This window comes from Denticeps clupeoides, chromosome 1, assembly GCF_900700375.1.
Source record: "Denticeps clupeoides chromosome 1, fDenClu1.1, whole genome shotgun sequence".
Lineage (NCBI taxonomy): Eukaryota > Metazoa > Chordata > Actinopteri > Clupeiformes > Denticipitidae > Denticeps > Denticeps clupeoides.
Window position 1 is genome coordinate 14,834,435 of NC_041707.1, and position 27,511 is coordinate 14,861,945.

A 27,511-nucleotide genomic window follows, 5' to 3' on the forward strand; every position below is an offset into this window, starting at 1 on the left:
CGTGCCGCACGCCTGCGGTATACATAATAACAACGCGGCGCCGGCGGCGGAATGTGACGGCGGAGCGACGTTCAGCGGAATGGTGGACAGCGTGTATCGGACACGGTCTCTCGGCGTGGCTGCGGTCGGTCTGCCCGACCAGTACGCCGACGGCAAGGCCGCCAAGGTGTGGCAGCTGTACATCGGCGACACGCGGCGCCGGACAGAAGAGTACAGGAGCTGGCTGGTGGCGCTGCTCAGGAAACACGGCTGCCGGCGGGTCCTGGACGTCGCCTGCGGAACAGGGTATGTGTCCCGAGTCCCCTGGTTCCGTCCGCGGGGCTGTGCGCGCTTGCCACGACGCGGTTTCCGGCAGCTCGGCTTCATCGCGCCACGTGGTTCCGAGTGGGAGCGTCTGCCATGTTCGAACAGAGCAGGAGCAGCTTCGCCTTCGGGAGGGATGTCGCGTTTTCACCTCAGATCGGAAGTAAAGGGGACTTTTAGAAGCCTGATTATTTACTGTGAAAGGTGGCGGATGTTGTTCGACCGATGGGCGGCGCCCCAGTCCACTATATCGGAACTAGAACACGGACTGAACATTATACTGACAGTATATAAGTATTTATTTATGCAAAAGGTTACACTATCTAAATAATTCTAATCTTTGTGTACTACAAAGCCACTCGATGCTTATGCTGGCAGAGTATTTCAATGTCATCTGAACCGCATATTATTTAAAAAAAAAAAAAAAGACAGCCACGCCCCTAATAACCAAATCTTCTTCCACACCCATCTATCTATCTATCTATCTATCTATCTATCTATCTATCTATCTATCTATCTATCTATCTATCTATCTATCACTGTTTAAATCATATGTTTGTCATGGTGTAGATTCAGATTTCTCTGTTCTGCTGGGACATATATATCATATAATAATAATAAAAAAAAAATTATGCTAATCCTGTAGCCACCAATCCAGCGCAATTTCATCAAATTTCAAAATTGATTCTGCAATAGGTTTATTGGATCATAAGCACTAATTCATTCAGTTTTTATGCTGTGATATTGCCAATTTGTTGTAGTCCCTGTGGGAATTTGGGTTCTGAAAGTATGTGAGATGTCCCTGTGTCTCCCTTTTGAAACATGTCACATATTTTCTATTGAGGTCTGGGTGGTGAACGGGTCATGTCAGCACGTGTGTTATTGGGTTATTGTAAGGTTGGGTGGTTCATTTTAGGGGGATGTATGGATCTTTATGGTGCTAAACACCCTCCATAATGATGTTCCATGATGTATTCATTGCTTTTTATATCCCTTATGTGTGATGTTTAACAATAAATTAAAATCTTTTTTTTTTTATTTTTTTTTTTTACCCAAAAAATTTGGTGCTCTTCTGTAAATTCATGTATGGCTGTGTGGGTCAGCTATGTTCATTCATGTTTTGCTACTCTGGGCAGCTATAAACCGTACCAAAAATGATTGCTCAAAGATCTTCCAGTGGTTTGATATGACGTTTTCATGCTCTGGCCAAAACTAATTATAACTCTTTTTGGCTTCTGCTTTCCAGTCATGTGTAGCAGCTGTTGACTGAGTAATGTTTTGCACTCAACCTAAATGCACAGTCAGCATAAGCTGAGGTTGTTGCCCTGCAGCAGTCTTTTCCAGCCATGTCTGGAGAACCCATGCCATTTGCTGCCACTGGAAAGATAACATTCCAGACTTGGATTTTTTCCTACTACCACCACTGCCTTTTTTTTTTTTTTTTTTGCCGGATTGGTTCTACTACTGGAAAATGTCATTAAGCATGACTAAATTAAAATATAATTTCCACTATTTTCTCAAATAATTCAGTTGGTCTATTATGTGAAAGTGTGTAACAAATAATACTTTTCTAACCTGTGTACCTGGCAACTTGTAGGGCCATCTATTAATGTGTGTGTATTTCTTTTAAGAAGTGCTGAAACATATTTGGAATGAAATCAGAATTTAATAAAATTTCATTTTCATTCGTTATATTTTATATAACACCTGTTAATATTTTATCAGTTTGTTGTTGAAATGGTATTATTTAGATGCTAAATATTAATTTGTAATTCTTCTTTGTACAGGGTGGACTCGATCATGTTGGTGGAAGAGGGATTCAGAATGGTCAGTGTGGATGCCAGTGACAAAATGCTCAAATATGCCCTGAAGGAGAGGTGGGAAAGAAGAAAAGAGCCGGCGTTCGACCAATGGGGTATGAGGTTCAGTTGGGTCCTCTAGGTGTAAAGATTGAGTTTATTTTTTGTAACGGTTGGGTTGATCCTCACATTTTAACAGTTATTGAAGAGGCCAACTGGCTCACGTTAGCTGAAGATGTGCCAAAGCCAGACAAAGGGTTTGATGCAGTCATCTGCCTGGGGAACTCATTTGCTCATTTACCAGACTTCAAAGGTGAGATGTACGTTGTGTGAAATCTGAAATCTGGTTCTGACCTTTAATTGCTCACACTACTGAACCTGTGTGAACAGCAGCAGATGCAAAGATACATTATTTCCTGGAATCCCAGTATTGTGGAATTATGAAAGGCCTAAATGCAATCCGCATGCGATGCAACTGGAATATGTGCAGGTCACGTTGAGATCACACTGGGATCTGATCACTTGGTCTGAGTTTGTTAAGCAATGTGTACACCAAGAACATGGAAATTAAATTGGAGTTGGGGGCAGTGGTGGTCTGGCAGGTAAGGAAGAGGACCCATAATCGGAACCACCATGGTGCCACTGAGGTCTCTCTGAGTAAGGCACCGTCCCCAAACGCTGCTCCTGGGCGCCTGTCATGGCTGCCCACTAAAAAAGCAGAGGACACATTTTGTTCTGGCACCGTGTGCTGCGCTGCAGTGTATTACAATGACAATCACTTCACTTTCAGGTGCACAAAAAGGTATAGATCCATTCTACATCAATTCCCCCTAATTCGATCTGAATGCAACGTCCGAACTAGCGTCCACATCACAAGCTGAATCTTTGATGACCCACAGGGGACCAAAGTGACCAGAAGATGGCTCTTCACAACATTGCCAGTATGGTGAAGCCAGGGGGGATTCTGATAATCGACCACCGGAACTATGACTACATCCTGGAGACTGGCCGAGCTCCTCAGGGGAAGAACATCTACTACCAGGTAGTCATTTTTGGTGCATGTCATTAATGTTCATTTTAAGAATTAAGAACATCTGTGCGGCTGTATAATTAGTAGAATAAGCTTTTTAAAAAAAAAAAACAGCTACGTTTTACGAATGCAAACGGGGTCAGATGAGTGATTCTGATTCCTTTCAGAGTGACCTGAAGCAGGACATTTCCACCTCTGTTTTGTGGGTGAACAACAAGCCCCATATGATAACTCTGGACTATACCCTAGAGGTTCCTCAGCCTGAGGGGGATAAAAAGGAGCCAGAGACCAGGTATGGGAGCAGGGGGGGTATTCTGTACTGTCTACTAACCAAGCCAATCAGGTTTAATGCTACTTCCTGTAGTCATTTACACACAGAGAAAGAAATAATAAAGTCAGTGTGACATCTAGTGTGACATTCAACAAAGGAGTGATGATGTTGGTTGCCAGGTCTCATCAGTTTCTTTGGATTAACAGCACTTTGTTTAATGGAATTTTTTAACTAGTATGACATTTTCTTTACTATGATTTACATTGGCACTAGCTGCAAAGATTTTGATTAGAATCTTCACCTTCTGGCTACCTCTGTTGACACGGCGCGGTGGCTGAATTTATCATTCTTCACATGTGCTACCTTGAAGCATGCAAGCATATATTCACAAAGTTGCAATGTCCCTGCTGTGAAAATTGGCTTGTTTTTGTGGCTGTAACAGTTGGCTATTTATTTAAAGTCTAGCACCAAAAATGACACAAAGAATTACTAGTTTACTGCATTCACGGTAAAAACACAGTACACTCAAGTGGTGTAGCAAACAAAAAATGGTAAAGTGCCTGTTTGTGCATTTCTTCAGTTCACTAAGAAAATAAGTCAGTTCATTCTGTAATATCTGGTTCGATATGTTAACTCGGGAGCAGCCGGTAACAGATTTGGGTGTGCCCTGTTGCTTTTACAGTAAGTTCCGCTTGTCCTACTACCCCCACTGCCTGGAGAACTTCAAGGAGATGCTGAGAGAAGCCTTTTCTGGCCGGTGCGAAATGAACGTCTATGGTGACTTCCAGGCCTACAAACCGGGCCAGGCCCAGGTTCCATGCTACTTCATTCATGTAATGAGGAAGACGGCGTAAAGAGGAGAAGGGAAGAGGAAGGTGCTCTCTCTACTCATTTCCCTTCTTTCCCACTCTTTCGAGTTCAATTGTTCTAATCTTCAGTATTGGTGCTCATTTCCTGTTGGAAAGCTCCCGTGATTTTCTTGACACTGTACTGGGGCACCTCGTGTTGGTCTGAGCATGCACACTGCTGCTTGACGAGGCAGAGCCTTGACCTCATTTCACCCAGGGTTTGGCTTTCGGTTTGGAGCTGGTTGAATCCTTTGACTGCATTGCAAACTGGTTACTGTTATTATTTCAATGCTTTCTCTTTTACCCTTGTTTTTATGGTAATCTCTGTTGATAACGTTCTACTTGTGAATTACATTCCCTAAAATACAAATCCAGTGTGCAGTGCATTCTTACTCTCATTCTTACAGTTTTGCTGTTCTACATTATTAACCCCCCAATTGAAAATTAATGGAAAACTGAAACACTGAAACAATCAAGTTAAACCGATTTAACATGTTTCTTTCAATCTAGCCATTTTATCCAAACATGTCATTGTGGGATGCACTGGGTGTGTCTGGTCTGTTGAAACTCCATTTTCATTCTCATTCACATTCAGATTCTTTCTGTGAGCGATTCAATTTGCACTTACTATTACATAATGTAAATGTTAATACGCAGTGTTCATACTGTTTCCAAAAACATAGTTTTCAACATGCCAGTGTGACCAACATTATGCCACGAAGTGTTTCTAGAAGTTTCTTGCTCAGGTTTAAGCGATATGATTTTATTGGTGAGCATTTTCAGCTGCTGCTGGACAGGTTTGACATCCGCTGTTTCCATGGTGTTAAGACGGGCTTGCACCAAAAGGCACTTGGCTTCCCTCTGTTGGGCAAAGGCACAAAAAAATGACAAATCGTGCTATAATAGCTCACTGCAGTGAATCAAGGTGTTCTTATTTCATTTTCTGGGGCAGTGCTGAAGGGTGTGACATTCTATTTGAATTAAATACAATTTATTGTGCTTGTCTTTTGAATGGATAAGCTCCTGAAAAGTGCAAAGTCCATATTTACCAAGACAAATGATTGACTGTGACCTGGACAGCAATGGTAAATGTTCTACAGGTTCTCAGACAATTTAATATTTTTCTGTATAACAATGGATGCAATTTTTAAGCCATCTGCATGTTCATCTTTGAATTCAGGAATACCAGGCGAACCTGTTCAAAATGTATTTTTAATACAGGGAGGACTTCGTGTTCTGATTTGGATGAGAGATGAAGTATGTTTTATATAAGATGCTCTGGATATAGTCCACATTTTTTGTCTTGATAGTCCAGAAAAAATCAACCAGTTTCATATTATCTAAATTTTTGGAATTTTTTTGGTAAAAAAACAAAATTCTTAAAAAAAAAAAAAAAAATCTGTTAATGTTAATTCTGTTTCTGTGGCTTATTTCTAAGTTGTTTCACCACCAGCATGATGGGGAAACAATTGTGAAGTGAATCTCGCTGCAGCCTTGCAAATAGTGACTGGGATTAACAACGATTGATTGTAATGCCGACACCCTAACATCATTACGTTGCTGTAAATACTTAAAACACATTGGAGTGTTTGCACTGGCAGGTGATTGCCTTAATCTCTGTCCCTCTGTGTGACTAGTCTACAAAAATAATTAAATATAAGAGTTGTGTTCGTTGTGAATTTTGTTCTGAGAACAGCGTCAGATCTTATAGTTTTGTTCGTAATGGAATAACAGAATATTACGGATCAGGGGTCCTCATGCTCATGGGTTCAGTAATCCAGGGTTGAGGAACATCACAACAACTAGCAAAAAGTGAACTGGCTGACGGGCTCTGAGGACTGTGGACTAGAACAGAGAGTAAAGCAACTTGGGAATGTTATACAGTCAGTAGTTACAGGATCTGTCCCCCTGGAGCAGCGCAGGGACACGGTGGTAGTAATCAGAATATCTTTTAAGTCATTGTCACAAAATTAGGTGCAGTCCCTGAGCCGTGGAGGTGTGTGTGTGTGTGTGTGTGTGTGTGTGTGTGTGTGTGTATATAACTCCACATGTGTTCATTCATAGTTTTGATGCCTTCAGTGAGAATCTACCAATGTAAATGGTCATGTTTCAAAATTTATTTAAAAATTAAAAGGTGAGCTAGAAATCATATTGCAAATGAAAGTGGGGTTTGAACCGGTGAATAACCATTATAATTTCATAAAATGCTTTTCTATCCTGGTCTCAAAGCTTTAATCTTTGAGATAAGGTGTCATGTTTGAATGCAAATCTGACCCTAAGAACTAACTATGTGAATCCAAATATTCTCAATTCTGATGGGGAAAATTCTGCAGATTCTCCAATAGATGGCGCCGTTGTACATATGTTAACTTTTTGATTGTTTTTGTCATTGATATTCACAGCAGAGCACAGCACAAGGTGCACACAATTACATGTCCTCTGTATTTAACCCATTGCCCCTGTAGATGCATTTCTTGTTTGTTTGCTTTTACAATAGTTTTTCTTTTTAAAAATAGGAACACATTTATTTATTTATGTTATTTTTTTACAGAGGAAACACCAGGCTTAAATGTGCAGTAGAATTAATTTATTTTTCTTACATTTATTTTTGTGATATGTCTTTTTGGTCAGTATAACACCATGGTTTTACACTTAGGCTTACCCTCTTACCTGACAGACAAGAAATTTCTGAATGAATGCGCATTTCGAAAACACTTTTTATTTTTAAAGTAAGTGCATGAGCATGCAAATATACAGTCTGTTAACACAGTACACCAAACTATCTGTTAGAGTTCAGTGGTCCTCAGATTTTAGAAGAATAAATAACTTACCACACAACTTGCTGAATTAAATCCGTTCTGAAACCCATGTATAAACACGAATGCCTTGGTAACCAGTGCAATTATGCTTTTAAGCTACAAGCTCCTTTTTCATTGCTAAATATTTGCCCCTGACCCCTGCAAGACTACTGAAAAGTTATGGCAAAGAGTTTTGCAATTGGCAATTCTGTGTTCTCTTCAGAAGTTAGGCCCACCTTAATAAGGGCACAGTCACGTAAGATTCTCAGTTGAATTCTGACACCAAAGGAGCACAATGACACACTGTTTAATAAAATGGGGTTGCTCTTCATGCATTGCCATTTGGATCCAAAAAAAGTCAAACGTAACTTAATCATAACCAAACTCTTTCAAACTGCACTGAGGGTTCCAGCACCAGCCTGAAGGTTGCATTTTTTACAAACTGGCAGTTTAAAGCATGCATTGCTGTTGTAAAAGTCTAAAATGACCTATATGAATTGCAACTTTGCATAATGAATTGCCAATTGCAAAATGTTTTCAAATTGTATTCTGAAATTGCACATTGAACACACAATTGCACAATACTTTACTACTAAAATAAATAGGCCAAACGTCTTCTGTGACTGCTAACTTTCAATCAAACAAGTTTCTAAACATTCATGAATGTCGACATTTTGGGGAACATTTTCCTTCCGATTGTAACAATTTAGCTTTGGTGTTCATTCCACAATTAGGTTTCCACAATTCTTTATATAGCATGTAATATTTAGCTTGCTAAAATGATCAGGTTAGCTGAGAAAATAAACAGATTTTTTCCATTCTCCTTCATAAGTCTCAATACATACATTTTAGGTTTATTTTCTTCTCCCCAACAATGCAGAATGCATGCTGCAACATTATTACTCACCCATTTCATTTGTTTAATGAAGTCCTTGATCAAACAAACCACCATAAATCTTTTGAGACTATTATTATGCTGTGTGGCACTGAAGAAAGACAGAATCGGGCTGATAAATGAAATGGCTCATGAAGTTGTGTTGAAGGAATAATTGATGCGTTGTCTGCATGTGAATGACATAAGTAATACAAATTCCCAATTTTCAAGGATCAGCACAGGGCATGCTTACAAACCACTTTTACAACAGTAGCCACTGTAGATTATTACTGGGATACCACTGACTGTCTTCAGAGGTTCCATTCAGAACAGACACATTTCAAAAACCCATTAAGGCGCAGAGTTTACTTAAAATCAACAAACCTTTTCTTTTCTTCGGTTGCATCAATAACTGTTTTAAACAGTACAAAATAATCATAACTTCAAAACCAAATGTACTATAAAGGACACATAAAAACATCAAAGATTCATAAATATGCAACAGCCATATATAAAGCACAGCTCCTTGGCATAACGCAAGCTGTAGATTAAGCCATACAAATACCAGGCTTGCTTCAGTCTGCAGAATGGCGGAAAATTGTTGAAAGCACTGAGCACTTATATCACTGTCTATATATTTCAATATCAATACACGCTTACATGGATTAAAAATAAAAAAAAATGCCAGAACATAACAACATATTATCCTCTCAAGTACTGTGTAAATTAGAGAAGATCGATGGACTGTTTGTGCAAAAGGCTGAGGTATCCGTTTACCCCTCAAAATAAAAATGCAGCTCCTACTGACTCAATACAACGACCACGTAACTGAACAGCAATTTGAGTGGCGGCAGGCAGGAAGCGTTTACAGGGAGTCTCTGAGGTGCACTGTGGGGCTCAGAACTGGCTGGCGCTGCTGGGGTCGCACTGCAGCAGGCGTACGATGGAGGGGTCGCTCTTGGCACCTTTGATGAACTCCTCCAAAGACAGCCGCCCTGCAACAAGAGGTTTCCACAGTCAGAGCCAGAAAAGAAACTGCACTGTGTGATCAGATGGAATGTGCTACATGCAGTAAGAACGAATAAAATCATTACAAAAGCGCCTGAAGAGCACATAAACAAGGCTATTCATTAAGAAATCATCACTCTACAATAACAACCTGAAAGAGCAGCAAACCGGGTTCTGCAATAGACTTTCTTTTTTTAATTGTGAGTGAGTTTTATTGTTATACTGAATGTGAGTACATGTATGTTACGTAACGGATAAAATGAATCCTGCAAAAGCAACTTTGCATCAACTTGGCCGTCTTCACAATATGCATTAAAATACTTTTTATGGCTCATAAGGGATTATCCCTTGTAAACTTTAACTTCAGATATAATGTCCTACCTTTAAGATAACAAAATAAGTGATTGGTATAACCACATATTCCTAGATCCAATTAGAATTCCTAAAAATCTTGTAGGTGCTGATGAAGGTGCTGTATGATAACAACATAAATAACCATTTGACAACATAACCATGCAAAATAAATTAATGTTCCTCGGCTGTTAACATGTGTGTAGGTATGACTGACAAGACACATTGACAACATGAATATTAAATATTAAACTATAAATCACAAGGCAAAATCCACTTCAAAGTAAGAGTGCTTTTTTATGTGCAGAAAAAAGAATTCTCATTGCCTCCGCTGCCCATACCTGTATTTCAGTGCAAAGTTTAAAGTCTGGCCCCAAATTAATGATATGAGGAGAACTGTGAATTAAGACATTTAATTCCTATTGTAAAACCCAGGAGAGAAGACAGACCCTTTTACCGTCATTATTAGTGTCCATCTGTCTGAATATCTTATCAGTCCTCTTCTCTGGAGTGGACTCATCCTCTGGCATCTTCATCACAGAAGAAACCATCTTATAAATTGCCTGAGAAAAAAAGAGAAATAAGCAAAAGGAAAGAATGTTTGGCTGAAAATGTTCACAGAAGGGATAAGACATTCAACGAGTGCCTGCACATTAAATATACCTTAAAATATGCATTCATACATAAAGTATATCATCTGAATTTAACACTTAATTTTTCTCTACTTGGTCTATTACTCAATCGAAATTACATTGTTTAACCATGACATGAATAGCAAAACCAAAGCATAACCTCCTGATGTTTGGCTCCCCACCCTCGCCATCTAACAGAACTTTAGGTTGCTGTGGAAACCCTTTTACCGTTGCTTTCAGAGCATTTTCAGCAGCCATTTTAATCAGACGTGCACGTTACAATTGTGATTCCTCATGTCAGCGTGTTTATTGAACCTCCAGACAAAAGTCATTTTCCGTTCCTCGTAAATTATTCAACAAAGTCAGTGAAGGGGGGGTGAGCCTTCGGCTCATTGTCGGCAACAGGAACATGACAAACTGACGTTCATTACCCCTTCAGGAGCAGAGAGGCTGTGTCATTCGAAGGAAAGGCCATTTCCTTCTAACATCGATTATAGCTCATAAACCCAGAATAAGGACTGTCCTTTAATTTCACCTCACGCTAATTACGGCCAACTCGACACTGACTGCTGGCCTAGAAATGAGGAGGTCGGATTGCTTGCACCTAAACCCATCAATCTCTTTTAACATATAATTGTAGAGCAGACAGAAGGCCGTCTTTAAGGTGTAGCGTATGCCATGGAAAATAGTAGAGGGGCGGTTTAACTGCTGACCTGGACAATCTCCAGCATCTCGGCACGACTGATGTAGCCGTTCCCATCCAGGTCGTACATACTGAAGGCCCACTTCAACTTCTGCTCCAGCTTTCCACGTGACGTCACGCTCAGAGCAATTATGAACTCCCGGAAGTCGATGGTGCCATCGCCATTGGTGTCGAATGTGCGAAAGACATGTTCGGCAAACTTGGAGGCATCACCGTAGGGGAAGAAATTGGCGTAAATCTTTTTGAACTCCTCCACGGTAAGATGGCCGGTGGGGCAGTCCTTAAGGAAGCCCTTGTACCACTCCTGCAGCTCGTGGTCCGTGAACTCGGTGTTCTCCCGGAGGTCGTTCAGGACCTCTGGACGCAACTTGCTGTTCTGCTTGCCCATGATGGCCTCCGCACCCCTCACCTCCTCCCTTCTGCACCTTCACTCCAGTCCTGCCAGTCAGACCCTCAAAAGCTTAAAGCCACAAACCTTTCCACCTGTGAAAATAGTGACATAAGCTCAGTTCTCTGCATACATCAATTTCAGTGAAGACACTGGAAAACAAAGGCAAGAAACTAAACACTAGCTTAGAATACTTTACTGAAACAAAATGTGGCTACTAATTATTTATCTGATTGCTTCTACTTCATTATCATTCAAACCAAGCTTTCTTCCCTTTGCCCTTCAAGCAGTGCAGAGGGAAAAGCACTTTAGATTTATGAGATGGGCCACATGTGGGTATTCCCAGTCATTACCAGAAACATTCATGTATCTAAATCCAGATTCAAAAAAGATGCCAGCATATTTTTTGTACAATTGAATGTTGCCAGATCATTTAAAAAAAATCATCTAAATCAAACTAGTTTACCTCTTAAATGAGTTATGATTGGGAATATTATCCTTTCCATTTACAAAGTACAAAGCAATCATGGCTCCTTAAAAAAATTCAATCAAGAGTTCTTGCACAATTATGCTTTTAACAGGCAGCCCCCTTTTCCGTGGAGATGTCATAGAATAAGGATTGCTTCCTGAAACCCCCAAAGCTCTTCAAACAGGTACTGTATGGTCACCATGGATACCAGCACTTGTTGGAAAATGTTGCCACGCATCAGAGAATTTGAGCGACAGATAAAGGAGGAGTCAGGTGCACTTAAGTGTCTTTTCTTCTTTTATTGAATACAGCCACTGAGAGAAGAGTGGACTCTTAAATACTTAATAAAACACTCTCAGGTCTATTACGGTACAAAACAATCAACTGTAGCACATGCTGTATATTAACTACAAGTGTTGGATAATTATAAGCAAAGAGGGGAGGGGGTACAATAACCTGATTTGGGGGAATTCTCAAGCAATCAAAGCAGTTCTCACACAAATGCACAATAACAACAATTCGACTATGAACAACTGTGACCATCCACGGGGAACAGAAACTCCCACTGTCACCATACAGAACAGAGGGACAAGCCAAGACCTGACATGCTGGCACCACCATGTCCCCAGTGAGCCCACACACACACAATGACAAATTTATGTTTGACAAAAAATGACATTGTGATGAGTTGTGTAGATCTAATGACAAGACATAATATTTACATTTGTATATGAAAAATCTAATGATATAATATTTTACTTACATAATAATGTATACTTTTAAGCAATGTTATAAGCACTGTTTTAGCATGGATTATGTCATATTTCAGAAGACCAGAGATCCATACAATAAACCATAAAGCATTAAACCAACAATTACAAGTTATTTAATAGATCCGGTGAATATTTTATTATTGCAACATGACAGATATGTGAACATCTTTTGATAAGTGGACAGATGTTCTGAGAAGTATCAGTTACCCACATCTTAAAATTGGCTGAAGAGGCTCCTTAAAGGAAGGGTTAATTCCGTGGCGCTTGTCTTTTGTTAATTCTCATGGAGTAGGAGAGACTCTAAATGGACTGCGGTGGGGAATAAAAATATGTGTACAAAAGATACAAGCATTATTAAATCCCCAATGTGCATTTAACCTTTAACACTGGAACTGTAGTTTGGCTGTGAATGCGCAACAGTGATGAGTGAAACCTTTCAGTAGTAAGAGACATTACTCTAATGTCCTTGCATTCACAACAAATTGCAATTCCTCTGAACAGATGGGGGCGCTACACCACTAGTCAAACATATAGCCAACTAGACTAGACATTTTATTTACCACAATCGGTATCGCGTTCCTTCCAATTTAGTTCTCTACCCTTTATCCTGACACGTAGCATATGAATGATTTGTACATACATGTTACTGGCGAGAAAAATGAGGGTGAACTGCAGTGCCCTCTTCAAACGAATTAGTCTGTATACATCTCAGCAAATATGGTGGTAATGGGTGTTAGTAGCCTAGTGGGTAACACACTAACCTATGAACCAGAAGACCCAGTTTCAAATCCCACTTTCTACCATTGTGTCCCTGAGCAAGACACTTATCCCTAAGTTGCTCCAGGGGGGACTGTCCCTGTAACTACTGATTGTAAGTCGCTCTGGATAAGGGCGACTGATAAATGCTGTAATTGTAAATGTAAATATAAATTAAGACGTCACTACTGACATAAACACCTCTGATGCTACAGAATACAAAGTAAAGGTCTAGAGCATATGACCATTAAGTCTAGATTAATGTGGCCAATATGATGGAATTTGATGGCATGACTATTCAATTCCACAGGCACCAACCCTCTTTCCATAAACCAGTACTATAACATGTGAATAAGCTTGGGTGGCTTGGTAATTTCAGGTTGTAGCAGCTACAACATTCCAGGCTAATTTAAATACAAAATACATGTTTAAATTCAAAGCCTCATGATAATTATTGCAATGACATTTTTTATGACAGAGTCAAGTGTGATACGCCACAGCACAGCACCCAGTGCACACAATGAAGTGTGACTCTGCATTTAACCCATCCTCTGGGGGACAGCTGCCCAGGGAGCAGTGTGTATAGACGGAACCTCAGTGGCACCTGAGGGATTCGAACAGACAGCCTTCTGATTATAGGTGTGTCTTCTCGACCATTAGGTCATCCACTGCCCCAAAAACAAAGACAGGCACCACTGAGATTCGAACCCTGTTTAACTAGACAGGCACTTTAACTAAGCCACGGTGCCGAAGCCATGTGATGAGAAATCTCACTGCATCTGTTATGATGCCTGATTTAGATTAAATTAGATTAAAGACTTTATTGTCATATATTATCAAGTGTATGTGATTAATCTGGCTTCAGGATTAGGCCATCTGCCTCGTTATACACCTAAAATTGCCCAGGAGGTTCTGGGGGATCTTGATGTATGAGAAGTACAGATGCTCAGTGACCTGCAATGAAGGAAGTGATACAAAACGATACTGAGAAACAATACAAATGTGGCTTTATAAACACAGACGATCAATTTCTATGTTCATGCTGACAGCTTCTATCATATAGCAGATGTTGTGCCCTCTGAATCGTTCAAGATATGAATCAATTTCCTTAGCAATTCAGATAAAGGGTATTAACTGGAAAATAGCAGACCATATGCAATGGAAAATGAGCCTGGGGGTATATGGAAAATGTTCTTAAAAAAGTCGGAATTTCAACATGCTGGAGGCAAAATGTCAAAGTGCATGGGTAGCAACATGTATAAGGATGTGATGGCTGAAGCACAAGGTCCCAGAACATTCTATACTAGCTGTGGCCTCCTAGTGAAATGTTTAATTTGCATAAAAATTATATATACATAAAAGACATGTTTTAAGTAGTACAAAGGGCACCTTTAAAACACCAAGTCAGTTCCAAGAATTAGAATAAATATTATTATAAATGAATATCTGTGTCAGGTATGGTCTTTTGAATTCTTGAACTCAATATTTAAGGCAGGCAACAATACATGCTGTACTGTCATATTTGTTGCTTCATTCATGAGTAAAAGAAAAGATTAGCGAGGTATGCACTTTGAGCATATCAAATTTACCAGCATTTGAATGCATCTGCAGACTCAAATTCAATTTAAGAATGCATCTGCTTAAGTTTTGTAAGCATGTGTGAATGAACAAATCAGGGGATGCAAAGTCCACACAGCTGTCATGCACTGTAATAAGTCAAAAGAATATATTTTAAAATCAAGTCCAATATATCCTATCCATTCGTTGGGCCTGTTGACTGCGCGCACCAATGGTAAAGCGTTACACTATCATCACAACAACAAAGCAAAGCAATGCTGCAAAGATGGCCTTAAACATGAATTTGCATTGAAATAATGAAACTATTTAAGAGAGTTACGTTGTTAGGATTGCATTGTCCATTTGTGGGGTGGGTGTGTATTTCCTCATCCTCTCTGTGTTTATTCCTGGTCTTGTGTTTCACTCTTCACTCTTTCTGAGCAAATACTAATATAGCAACTAATATATAAACTGAACAGCCAGCCTTTTCTGATTATGTTCCCATGTATATCGGCAGATTCTCAAAACACCTTCCAACCTCATGCAACAAGTGGGTGGAAATTGACAGATGCTTGTTGAAAATATATTAAAACGTACCAAATATCTATAAAAATACAGCAAATATCTTGCATACAGGCATCCATGGTCATACACACAAATCATAATGTACTAACGGGTTTGCATGTTGCATGTTTGGCAGTGCCTGGAGGTGTAGTGAAAGTGATTATTATTATTGTGGTAAAAATGTACGTTGTTTTATTTGAGCTAACTCAGGAGATTGGATATGAGGTGCAAGAAAGTGCCACATATCACTACATCACTTATCACAGTGGTAGCCTGGGGAAGTGGGTAAGGAAGTGGACCCATGGTTGTGGATTCAAATCCCGATCCACCAATGTGCCACTGAGGTGCCGTTTACCATGTTATCGTCCCCACACACTGCTCCCTCGTCATGTCTGCCCACTGCTCACCAAGGGTGACTGGTTAAATGCAGAAAACACATTTCGTTTAGTGCACCGTGTGTTGTGCTGCAGTGTTTAAAATGACAATCAGTTCATCCACTCATTCCAATAATTTTGGAATATTGATTTTTACTCGTATTAATGCATTACTTAAATCAATTTACTTTTACTTACACCACATGTCCATGACGCTCTCTCTCTTTTTCCTAAGTCACCTTGCTGAAACCCACAACCACTTTACAACAAGAGCACACAGTTTTCATCGTATGTCTAGGGGGTCCGGCCCGTAACAAAAGAAAAGACAGACAAAAACCTACTAAGACGAAACTGAGAAATTTAACCAGTATTTTATTAACAAATGAATATATAAATAAAGAAGAAATACAGACGAAACGAATTACAACGAATAACGACAAACAAAACGGGAGCCACTGCCCCTAGGGTAAGCGAAGGGGAAACCGGAAGTGATGCAATCGAAAAGGGGAACTGAGGCTCCTTTTATTCTGGCTGTCCACAGCAGGAACAGGTGGGCTCAACTTGCAATCACCAGGCATCCTGCAAACACAACACAAACACAGACCAGAAACACACCACACCCAACTCAAGACCCCAAGACCACAATTTTCTGTGTAGACACCTATACCTCACACCATGACCCCTTGTTGATGTTCAGTCACTTTTTTTCCCAAGTGACCCTGCTTGAACCAGTGACCACTTTTAGACAAACTCTCACGGCCACAATTTTCATCATAAACACCTATAACTTGCATTACCACTGTTGACATTAGCGTTTGCATTCAACCTATTTCTCTCCTTTTAGGTCAAAATGTGCCTATGTGTCTGTATTTGTTAACAAATGACCCTGTTGTAGTTTAATCTATTCCTTGTTTCAGAGTGGTGTGCAGTACCCGTGTAAGATCCACCTCAATTTTCTCTTTTACTATGGTGAAACTTAATATTTATTCCCGATTCTTGTATTGTGTTGTAAATATTAAGATGTATTTGTTGCTATTTGTCACAGGTTAGCTGAGTAAAAGTTAGGATATGAATGTTTACATTGCTCCTGCTTCTCTACCATGAGTCCTGCCTAAAAAAAGCAATAAAAGCTAAAAACCACTCACATACAGCATGTGATGGAAAACTGGCTGCATATGGAAAATGTCCGCATCACAAATTGCTATGTAAATAAACAAGACAAATATACCAAACTGTTTAAGTACAATTTACTATTTACATGCTCGGAATCTCTTGGGAGCAGCGTTGATGCTTCTCATTATTTTATTCCGCATTTCCAGTGAAATACTGCCTTGAGCTGAGAATTTAGCAGAGGACACCAGGGTATTACATCAACAGGATGTGGAAAGTATGCACACCCAAAATATCTTTTCAGATTTTTAGGCAACAATAGACTACAGCTCTTCCTGGCATGGACTCTGGCTCTTTCGGAGTAGGAAAAGAGCAGAGATCACAATAGGACAGCAGGATGCACACGACCCTGAAACCCACAACAAAATGGACACACACAGCCACACGCACCAAAAAGTCAGTGAGATCTGCAGCAATTGAACTTGATCTAACTTGGCCAACAGCCCTCACCTTCACCACATTTCTAATCGTCACGCCTCAAACCAAAGCATGCGTTCACACACATTAAAAAAAAACAAATGAATACGTACACAAACAAACCCACAGATTTGCATGCCTATTCAGGCTGTTTGCATTTTTCCCCTATTGATGGGTCTCACTCAGCCACAGGCATGCCGTATCACTTCATATCCACAAACATCCCCACCTGTGATGTGCAGGGCCTGAAACTGAACAGTGGACGCTTCACCCCTCTACATGATGTACAGCTAATCTTTGTAAGCGTTGTAATAATCAACCTTTCTGTAATAACTGATCGCTGTGTGTGAGAGAAGATAAATGAGGGCATTTGAGTTCTAGGTTCCCTTGGTAGGGGTCAATGATGATTAAATATGGTTCCACTGTAACTTTACAACATTTACATACAGCTTAGGTGGCAGGTGTAAAATTTGGCTTAGTCATGCCCAACCAATGTGCACAGAGAGGCCAAGTGAACTCTTATCCTATTATTACAATGAATGTCCCTGTTCAAATATGAAAAAGCAGGCCCATGTCCTGTTTTTACAGAGAGAAAAGTCATAATGGATCATTGAAAAAACATTTCTTGAAACAATTCAAACTGAATATAATTGAAGCAAAAATGGGCTAGATTATGTAAGGTCTGCTACTGTATATGGCAAAAAATAAAAATTAAATTGCATATAGGTGTTCAATTTATTGAACATTGATAACCAATCTGTACACCATTACATGTAATTATGTGATACATATTTTTAAAATGTACCAATTTTTCAAGTTGGCCTGATAATATTTGTGGTTCCAAAATCACATTTATCATTTACAACATTTATCAGACGCCCTTATTCAGAGCGACTTACAATAGTTCATAGGCAAGTGTGCTACCCACTAGGCTCCTACCACCCAATATCATACGATAATTCTTTGATACGGGTGTTAGTAGCCTAGTGGGTAACACACTCGCCTATGAACCAGAAGACCCAGATTCAAATCCCACTTACTACCATTGTGTCCCTGAGCAAGACACTTAACCCTAAGTTGCTCCAGGGGGACTGTCCCTGTAACTACTGATTGTAAGTCTCTCTGGTTAAGGGCGTCTGATAAATGCTGTAAATGTAAATGTAATGATAATAAGAGCAATATGCATTTTGATTAATAAGTGAAGAATGCAGCATAGCACAGCACACAGTGCACATCACTTTGTGAGCAGTAGGCAGCCATGAAAGGCGCCCGGGGAGCAGTGTGTTGGGACCCTAGTGGGACCTTGACTGTTTGGGATTTGAACCTGAAAACTTTCAGTTATGAATCCTCTTTTTTACCAGGTAGGCAACCACTGCCTCTTCATTTTATACATATCATTTTATATTATATGTACCTAGAAAGACAGATAATTCAACGAATGGGAAAACGTCTTATTCAATGCACGATGGGTATAAAAAAGTTTTGACTTTAAGATGCTCTTTCCATATTTTCCTGGATTAAGTTTTAATATGCTTTAATGCCAGATGAACAGGAAATGGGCAAATGTCTTTCATGGTGTGAGCCAACTTTCTCTGAGGACATCTGAACACACTTCAAGTTTTCTCATCTCTAAGGAACATCTTTTTTCCTTCAGCCATTTCCTTGTAGTGTGGGACTTCTAAACATCTAAAAATAACGTTATCTGAACGTGGCACTGTGGCTCTCATCTCAAAAGATACATACTGTAGGAGCGGACACTCACTCCCACAAGGCCAAGGAAGAGTGTGAGCGTTAGAGATGGCAAGAAAAATACAAAGAGAGGGGGAAGTGTAAGTTTATGTGGGAATGGCAGAAGATAACGTGCCGAGCAAATCTAGAAAATACACAACTTTGAAGTAAAAGCTCAGGCGTACTGCAATGTATCTAAATAAAAAGATGCCTTGGTTATTAATATTACTTGTTTAATTATAACTTCCTGTAGTAGCAGTAGCTTGTTATTTGCTTTATATTGCTTATCATTACCTGTAACTGAAATTCATATATTTTTGTAAGATTAGAATGAGCCTCTTCCAAAGAGGCATGTTTCTAAAGACGCCCAGAACCAACAAATCCTCTAGTGAGCATGTTTTGCGTATTATATTGAAACCTGACAGCGACTAATGCACGTTTGGAAACCGAGCAGTGCAGGTGGGGTGACCTTAATATCTCACAATCATTTTCCACACTTATTAACTGCTGAGATGGTTAAGATTATTAAAGCAAAAACAAATGACAGTGGCTGGTTCTACGGTCACTTGCAACAGCACAGAGCTATTCGACAAGCGCCTTGCTGTCTTCTGACCAATTCTCCATGCTCACCCTGTGGTGGCACAACGGCACACACTAGCGTTCTTCCCACACACATGCTGTTGCTACCACAGAGGAGAAACCCAAGCTGTCACCTCCTCGGTCTCGCTGCTGTGGTCGGTTTTTCAGCCAGAGCCTGATAGCTTCCCCAGACGATCTTCGATTACCCTAGGTGAGACGTACAGCACCATGATGAACAGTTACTCCTGCAGCTCATCTAGACATGGTATTCAAACCCACTTTGACAGCTGAAAATAATATATGCGCCGTATTCAACTTCATGCCATTCGCTTGGCAACATAATTAGCAATTGTAATGCATAGTTTTTACACAAAATTCCTTCAAATTATGAGTCTGTTGATTGAGTTGTTTTATTATCACACTGGGTCACATTCAACAAAACTATGATGCTTTTACAGTTTTAATAATAATCAAAAATTTGTATAATCAAAGATTTTGTAATCCCAGTTTCAGTTCATATCACCCTACAATGGATACAACGGTCCCTAGTTATCCCCACTGAAAGTTGAATATCGAATAATTTCTCCATGATCAATCCCTAGCAGCAGGACTCGACTGTGTGATATATTGCCGAGCATATGCACATCAAAGATGAAAGGAAAGTCTTGCACGCCGTCATATGTTGTCTTCGTACCATCTGGATGCGTGTCTGTATGCGGCGACTGCGCCATGGCAGCACGAGTGAGAAAGCGGCGCAGGCACATAAGTTAGGAATTAACACTGAGAAAGGACCTCTAGCATGGCCACTGTTGCTCATCACTAATGTATGCAATTAGCATAATCACTCAAGCAGGCCAACTCACAATGGCCAGCAGTGCAACAGGATCTGTGGCCAGAGGAAAAAAAGCAAAGGACACAGGAGCCACCTGATCCCTCCCTCCGGCACATGAGGGCACTAGGCATGAATGGGAGAGGGGATGTACAGAACCCTGCACATAGGGAATGACTTCAGACCCCCATTGTCTGAGGGTCACCTTAGAAGGTACGAGCTCACAAAAGCAAGCTAGTAAGTAAGTAAATAAATAAATGAAAATAATACACATGTCTAGAACATTTTAAGAGCAAACAGAAGATCTATTTTTCTGCTTGCCAGCCAGGATATTCAAATCAGATTTTCACTGTGCTCCACAGTGATTACAGTATTATGTATTCAAGGTAAATTACAGGAGGATAAGCAACAATTGCAAAGTCCCTCTACCGTGTACTAATGCAATGTTATATATTCATTTTTAATATATTGTTCAGTATTCTATACCATGAATGAAACTGCATTCATTTCAGCACGTGAACATTCAAGAAAAACACGGTCCACAACAGACTATTCTGAAGTGAAAGTGAAGTGAAATGAAGACAAAAAAAATTTATATTTCCCCTGTATAAATATACAGTGCTCAATCATCAGGAATGCTGGATCTGATGATCTGGTGATCAGTCAGAATCCCTCAGTTAGTCCACAGTCAAGAGTTACAGGCTTTATTGGACATCCACTGATCAATTTACAAATCATTGGGAAAAGTGGTTACCCAGTTTTTTGAAAAACCTAAATCAGTTGACAGACAAATGCAATCCAAAATGATTGAGCAGGATAACTGTTAAATAAGTGAAAGTGAAGTGATTGTCATTTTAAACACTGCAGCACAGCACATGGTGCACACAACGAAATGTGTTTGCTGCATTTAACCAATCACCTTGGTGAGCACTGGGCAGCAATGAAAGGTGACTTGCGAGCAGTGTGTGTGTGTGTGTGTGTGTGTGTGTGTGTGTGTGTGTGTACGCTTCACTGACTGAACACGAGTAAAGGATTCACTTTGTCATGCATTGTTCTGTGATCAAAGTAGCAGCTTAGTTGAGAGACTATTGTTTGAGAGTACAAGTGAAATTATCTGAAGAGTGAATGAATAAAATGAATATAACTTCTGCTAAGATGCTGGATGTTGGAGACGAGCCACCACAGGTGATCAGTCAGAATCAGTCCACAGTTTGAGTTACAGGTTTTATTGAATTGTGATATTCACAGTATCACACTGAAAATTTCCCACTTGTGGGACTAATAAAGGATCATCTTATCTTATCTTGATTAGGTGTGTAGCACTTTGTGTTTTATGAAGCACCATAACAGTGACACAAATGAACATTAATGCAACAAAGCTTCATAAACAGAAGTTCAGATAATTAAACATGAATACTGGGCAATTTTTACATAACCAGGACAGCGTCACTCATGTTGCGTGGCACACCAACGCTGATTTACATTGTCGTCTTGTCGTCTGTGAAGAGAGCATTGTTGGTCGAAACTCTCCTCTGCACCGGGGGGAGGAACTTCATGCCGGTGCTCTTAATCCCAGGGGAGCATTATGCCAGGCGAACGTGTATTAAAAGCAATGTGCAGTGAGATGTAATGTGTTTTTAAGCACTACATTTACAATGCTACGATTAGCGATTAGTAAATGCTACAATGGCTGCCATGAGCAGTGAAAGATTTCCAAATTTTGGATGTTCAATTCCCATTTTCAATAATAATAATAATAATAATAATAATAAAAGAAATATCCCTGCCCCAGGCACAGATCTTACTACCACAACATCATTATTTTAACCTCTGCCTCATGGTGCCTCAGAAAGAGTGTCTTTAGCATGAAGCAGATGAAATTTGCTTGTGTTAAAAGACACTGAGTTTAAGCTAATCTCCTTTTTAAAAACCATCTCTACAAGCACAGAGTAAACAGAGTAAATGGATGTTTAAGGAAACTGTGAGACTGGAAAGGGGGAAGCCTCGGAGTTTCCTACAGTGTCCCGCAATCAACACCAATTCAGCAGTAAGCACCCTGTTTCCTCGCAGGGGAAGCGTTCTTTCCATAAATGACAAGGTGGGAGCCACTGCACGGGAAATGTGGCGCCACACTGCATCTCATTCAAGTGTTTATATATGAGGTGGAACAGTGTGTGTGTCTGTTTCTATTTTTCCAGATACTATTTTCTCCATCTCATCCATCTCCACTAAACAGCCGTGCCTTCGGTCCCTGTGATTGGCTGAGGGCAACATGGCATCACATCTAATGGTATACATCATATAATAAATACATAAATCAACAACCAAGATGGAGGGTAATCTGCACCCCTCCTTGACAGTCTCCATGGTTTTTTGCACTCTTATAAAAGGAGAATTAAAAGGGGCTAAAACAAACAAAAAATCATCACGTTATGTGAAATTTACCAGTCAGAAATGCACAATTAAAAGTAGAAAAATGTTAAAATAGCACAATGCACAGAGGGTAGCAAATAATTGAGACATGGTTGTTACGCTTGTTATTTCTTCTTTGTTAAACTGAAGGGTTGGATTAATGAACCACCATTTCCATATGGTGTGCTTCACATTTTTACGAGAAGGAAGTACGGCTGAGGCACACTACAGCTCTGTCACTGTTTAAAACATTCTGTTAAATGAGCAGAACATTTCATGCAATGTGACAAGTTAGATGATCTCTTAGCTCTTAATCAAAATGACGTACAATCATTCATTACAAACACAATTCATTAATTATTGTAGTAATAGGGGAATCAAACTTGCAACTTTGTGGCTACCTGGTTCATTGGAATATACATTGCATATTATATGACTACAAACTTACCTTTCAGAAATAAAACAATAAATTAAAGTTTTTTTTCTACAGTAACCTAATGAGTCAAGACACAATATAACATCTAATTAGAATTCATAACTTTCATAAACATGAGAGGTCAAGGGCATGAGACTGACCAGTCAGCTCACGTCTGCCTTGCAGCTTGGATTTTGACATTTTAGTTCTGGCCATGTAGACCTGTTAAACATTAATGAGTTCAAAGAAAGATATCGTTTTTTTTTTTTCCCCTCAACATTCCATTTTCCCTCACCACTGAGTGATAACAGTAGGTCATGCCAAAAGTGAAGCTTTCAGAGCCTGAAGTTTCAGGCTCCACACAGACCACCACAAAGTCCCAGGTTCAAACCTCCCACTTACTACCACCGTGTCCCCGAGCAAGATACTTAACCCTGAGTGTCTCCAGGGGGACTGTCCCTGAAACTACTGACTGTAAGTCGCTCTAGATAAGGGAGTCTGATAAATGTAAGGTATATCCACTCTCCACAAAACAGTCTCTCTGTAGTCACTGACTTTTTTTTGTTTTACATTATCTGGAAATTATAGTATCAGTTTCATGGCAATCGCCTTAAATCGGTTTTAAACGTTGGTTAAAAAAAACAAATCAATGACAGCCTATAATCTAGGAGTGTGCAATACTGGCAAACTATTACATTTCCATATTTTCTGTGACTTTAACAATAACTAGTTGACTTTTTCAGGATGGGTCGAAATCAGCCAAAGACCATCCCAGTATGAACGGTTCTTCAAATGTGGCCCAAAAAGAAAACCAGAACGTCACTGCTGCCTCAAATAAAATATCAGCAGAAAATGTTTATGCTTTATTGAAATTGCCTGTAGGGTTCTCTGGGTAACCCTGCAATTATACATGGCGGCCACGAAAGAGCATCTGCAGCTAACAGTGGGGACACCAGCCAAGGGACGAAACATCTGTGAAAGGTTGCATCCAGCTGATGACCATCCAGCTGCCCAAACTGGATAGTCAGACAGATTACATGAAACTACAGGTGTTTTAAAGTCACATTTATATAAAAATATGGGAAATCCAAAATGGACCAGGCACTCTCACGGGTTCCAGTGTATAAAAAAAGCTAAAATATTTCAAGTTGAAGGTCAACATACACATTTAACAGAGCAATAGTCCTTGGGGTTATCTTATACTATGGCTTTCTCCAGGTTTACTTGACCGATGGTCTCTGGCTCCTTCAAAATCTCCCCATCTGTGCTCATCTCGTCTCTTTATAATGAAGGGACAGTGTCTGTTCCTCCATCTGGGTCTCAGCCATCTGAGCCATCTTCAACATCTGAGTGTCTCTAATTCTTCTCTTTACACTCAAAGCATATTGTAAAATAAAAAGCCTTAGTGCACTTTTTTAATATTTAGTTTATCCTGATGATTTTGGTAATCACCATCACCATAACTGACAGATAATTCTGCATTTCACACAACTGAGAATTTTTCTGAGACTCTTATTCTTTTTCCTTCATCTATTTTTAGTTGAAGTTATGAAACCCCAGGAAATCACCAGCAAGCACAACAGCTCATCATAAAGCCACTCAAGTGACAATGTTCCAGGAAATGGCCAAATTCTGACTTGAGGAAAGGGGCCAGAGAATTTCTGGGTACCTACAGAGAATTTTCTTGCATATCACATTTTCACATGAAGCAAGTGTGTAAATTAAAATAATGAATTTGTATTGGTATTTCTATGTTGTTTTTAATAACATTTTAGTAATTAGTGTTTCCATCAAGTTATGTTGTTACTGTCATGGTCATGATATGTTGACAGATCTACTTTAGAATATTGTGTTTTTTTATGGTATATTGCTGTTACATCTGATAAATACACTCGTTATACACTAGTCCACATAGAAGCTTTTGCATTTTCAACTTTCACTTATAGGTGTGTTCTGCTGCTACCGATTCATCACTCTGGCTAAATGAGCTCTTGTTTGATGAGTTATTCCACTCTGAAGGTCTGGCAGTTTACATTTTATATATATTATTATTATTATTACATCACCTGCCAGTGTCACCCAATTAATATTTCATAGCCATCTCAGAGAAAAGAAAAAAAGTCCCATAAACCACAAAAGAGAGAGAGAGAGAGAAACAATGTTCCATACAAAGGCCCTAAAACAAAGCCCGATTAATACTTCCAGTGCACCAAAACCATGAAAAGGTCATTTGATGAATCCTTCCTGCCTTTCACCCTGTCGCGATTATGTAAAAAAAAAAAAAGGCGAGACGGCGCAGTGCATTGCCTTGCAGGAGGTGCTGCCCAATCGAATACTTCTCCAAGGTAACGTGGGCTTTGCTTTGAGAACATCTACAGTAGATATCACCGCACTCTGGAAGAAAATAAACCCAATCAATGTCAAATCAATCCACATCTCAAAGGAGATTCAACTATACATTTGCATTAAATGTAAATGTAGCCGCCGTAGCAAATGGGAACACACAATCAACTGTCATCATGTGTGTGAAAGAACCTGAGCCAATAATTTCTAAATCACCTACAAACTATCACACATTCATTTATCACCCCAGAAAACAGAACTGCACTTAAGGTTTCTTTAGAGCACAGTTGATTCCATAATGCATGAAAAGTAAGCCGTTTGGGACGACCAGAACCCTTTCTAGAACTGGTCGTCTGGCCGAACTGAGCTGGCGGGGAAGAAGAGTCTTGGTGAGAGAGGTAAAAAAGAACTCAAAGATCACTGTGGATGAGCTCCAGAGATGCAGTTGGGAGATGGGAGAATGTTGTAAAAAGTCAACCATCACTGCAGCCCTCCATCAGTCGGGGCGTTATGGCAGAGTGGTTCGACTGAAGCCTCTCCTCACAAGGAGTTTGCTAAAAAAACACAAGAAGGACTCCAAGATGGTGAGACATTAAATTATCTGATCTGATGATACCAAGATAGACTTTTTAGCCTTAATTGTAAGGGGTATGTGTGGATAAAACCAGGCACTGCTCATCACCTGTCCAATACAGTCCCAACCGTGAAGCATGGTGGTGGCAACCTAAGCACACAGCTATAATGTAGAAGGAGTGCAATAAAACCAAGACTAAAAAATTTAAGGGGGTCTGAATACTATTCGTACCCACTGTAAGTGTTGATTGAATGCTCCATGCTGAGCTTTGGTCCTTGTTTCCCAATACTATTTCATGACAGGAGAACATTTCCTTAGGAAAGAAAGGCAAATGCATGTTTCTGTGCAGCTGTCTGCCTCAAGTTTTGATCTATGAGATGTAGCATCACAGGCAAACGCCATAAATGTTGTACAGCTCTCATATCAAAACTGGCTTGAGCCATCTGAGAATTGTGAAATGTCAAACTGAAGCCTGGTAGCCATCGTTGTCACAGATGACATTCCCAGCACTTCTGTATTAAATGAAATGCGCCCTAGTGAGCGAACACTGATGGACCTCAGCCTGTTAAATGAAAAAAAAGATGTATGGCAATGTTATGGAAGAGGACAAATGGACCTAAATTCACTCTATGGACAAGGTAAATCGAGATGGTTATCAAGACCATGCGATGGAAAAAAATATTACTTATGTTTTAAAGGGTAAACAGGACGTCTTTTTATGGAATTATTCCAAAATATACGGCTGTCTGAAGGGATTGAGGATAACTGAGTATATGGAACAACTAGTCTGCATTGGTGTTGACTGATACCAACGGGGTGAAGTGTGTTTGTTGTGTTTTGTTCACTAACTATTTATTTCTTAGTCTTTATCTTCTACTGTCTTTATTATACATGTAAATTTGTAAAAACAATAAAGATATTTTCCACAAAAAAAAAACTTTAAAAATTAAGTGCGCCTTTCACGTCCCTTTGTAAAGTGTTTCCGAATCGACTCTGTACTCAAAGCGGCTTTAAATGAAATAATAACTTGACATTTACAAAATGTGTTGAGTGATGCTAGCCAGTGAACGTCTCCACACACGACAAATGGCCAACTGGTTAAAAGTGGACGCACAAAGTGGAGTGAAACGAAGTCAGAACTAGCCAAATGAAAGGAAAAAATCCATTAAAAAACGCTTCACTCACAACGACTGCAAAGCAGCTGCCTCCAGTGATGCTGCCGCGCCGCCGCGGAGTCCGTGTCCACCTACAGCCCGCTGTCCTCAGGCGCACGATGCCCCGGACATTCCAGGAAGTACCGCACAAAATAGCGGTTTTAACCAGAGGTTACGAACTTCCTGAAGAAGTTTTTAAAACAAAAAAGAAAAAAGAAAGTAAAACTCGAACTCAGTCCATTTTAAATCGTCTGCCAGGGAGGATTTAACTTCGAACTCGTCCGGGGGTGTCCTTCCACTTCACACGCCCACCCTGCGAAGGAGACGGCCAGTCACGGAAAAGTCGGCTCGCCTCGCTCCGTTCCGTGTCGAGCTGCTCGGCGCACGGACGA

At 39.9% G+C, this 27,511-nt stretch overlaps 2 protein-coding genes across 4 annotated transcripts; one reads left to right on the plus strand and one right to left on the minus strand.

Moving 5' to 3' along the window:
* Positions 1 to 24,746, plus strand: LOC114793546 (glycine N-methyltransferase-like). Of its 3 annotated transcripts, none has more exons than XM_028985583.1 (7): positions 1 to 285; positions 2,091 to 2,218; positions 2,302 to 2,415; positions 3,002 to 3,144; positions 3,300 to 3,424; positions 4,086 to 4,278; positions 24,589 to 24,746. In XM_028985583.1, exons 1-6 carry the CDS (start codon positions 80 to 82, stop codon positions 4,255 to 4,257), a joined length of 888 nt encoding a protein of 295 aa, XP_028841416.1. In that variant the 5' UTR covers positions 1 to 79; the 3' UTR covers positions 4,258 to 4,278; positions 24,589 to 24,746. The 3 variants fall into 3 exon arrangements, with proteins under 3 accessions (XP_028841416.1, XP_028841505.1, XP_028841320.1); XM_028985672.1 differs by lacking the exon at positions 24,589 to 24,746 and adding an exon at positions 13,482 to 13,501; XM_028985487.1 differs by lacking the exon at positions 24,589 to 24,746 and having other exon boundaries at positions 4,086 to 4,621.
* Positions 6,955 to 27,477, minus strand: LOC114793667 (hippocalcin-like protein 1). The gene is made up of 4 exons (XM_028985797.1): positions 27,151 to 27,477; positions 10,628 to 11,100; positions 9,740 to 9,845; positions 6,955 to 8,918 (listed from the first exon to the last, which is right to left on the minus strand). The coding sequence occupies exons 2-4, from the start codon at positions 11,003 to 11,005 to the stop codon at positions 8,821 to 8,823; spliced, it is 582 nt and encodes a 193-aa protein (XP_028841630.1). The 5' UTR covers positions 11,006 to 11,100; positions 27,151 to 27,477; the 3' UTR covers positions 6,955 to 8,820.
* Between the last annotated feature and the right edge of the window lie 34 nt (positions 27,478 to 27,511).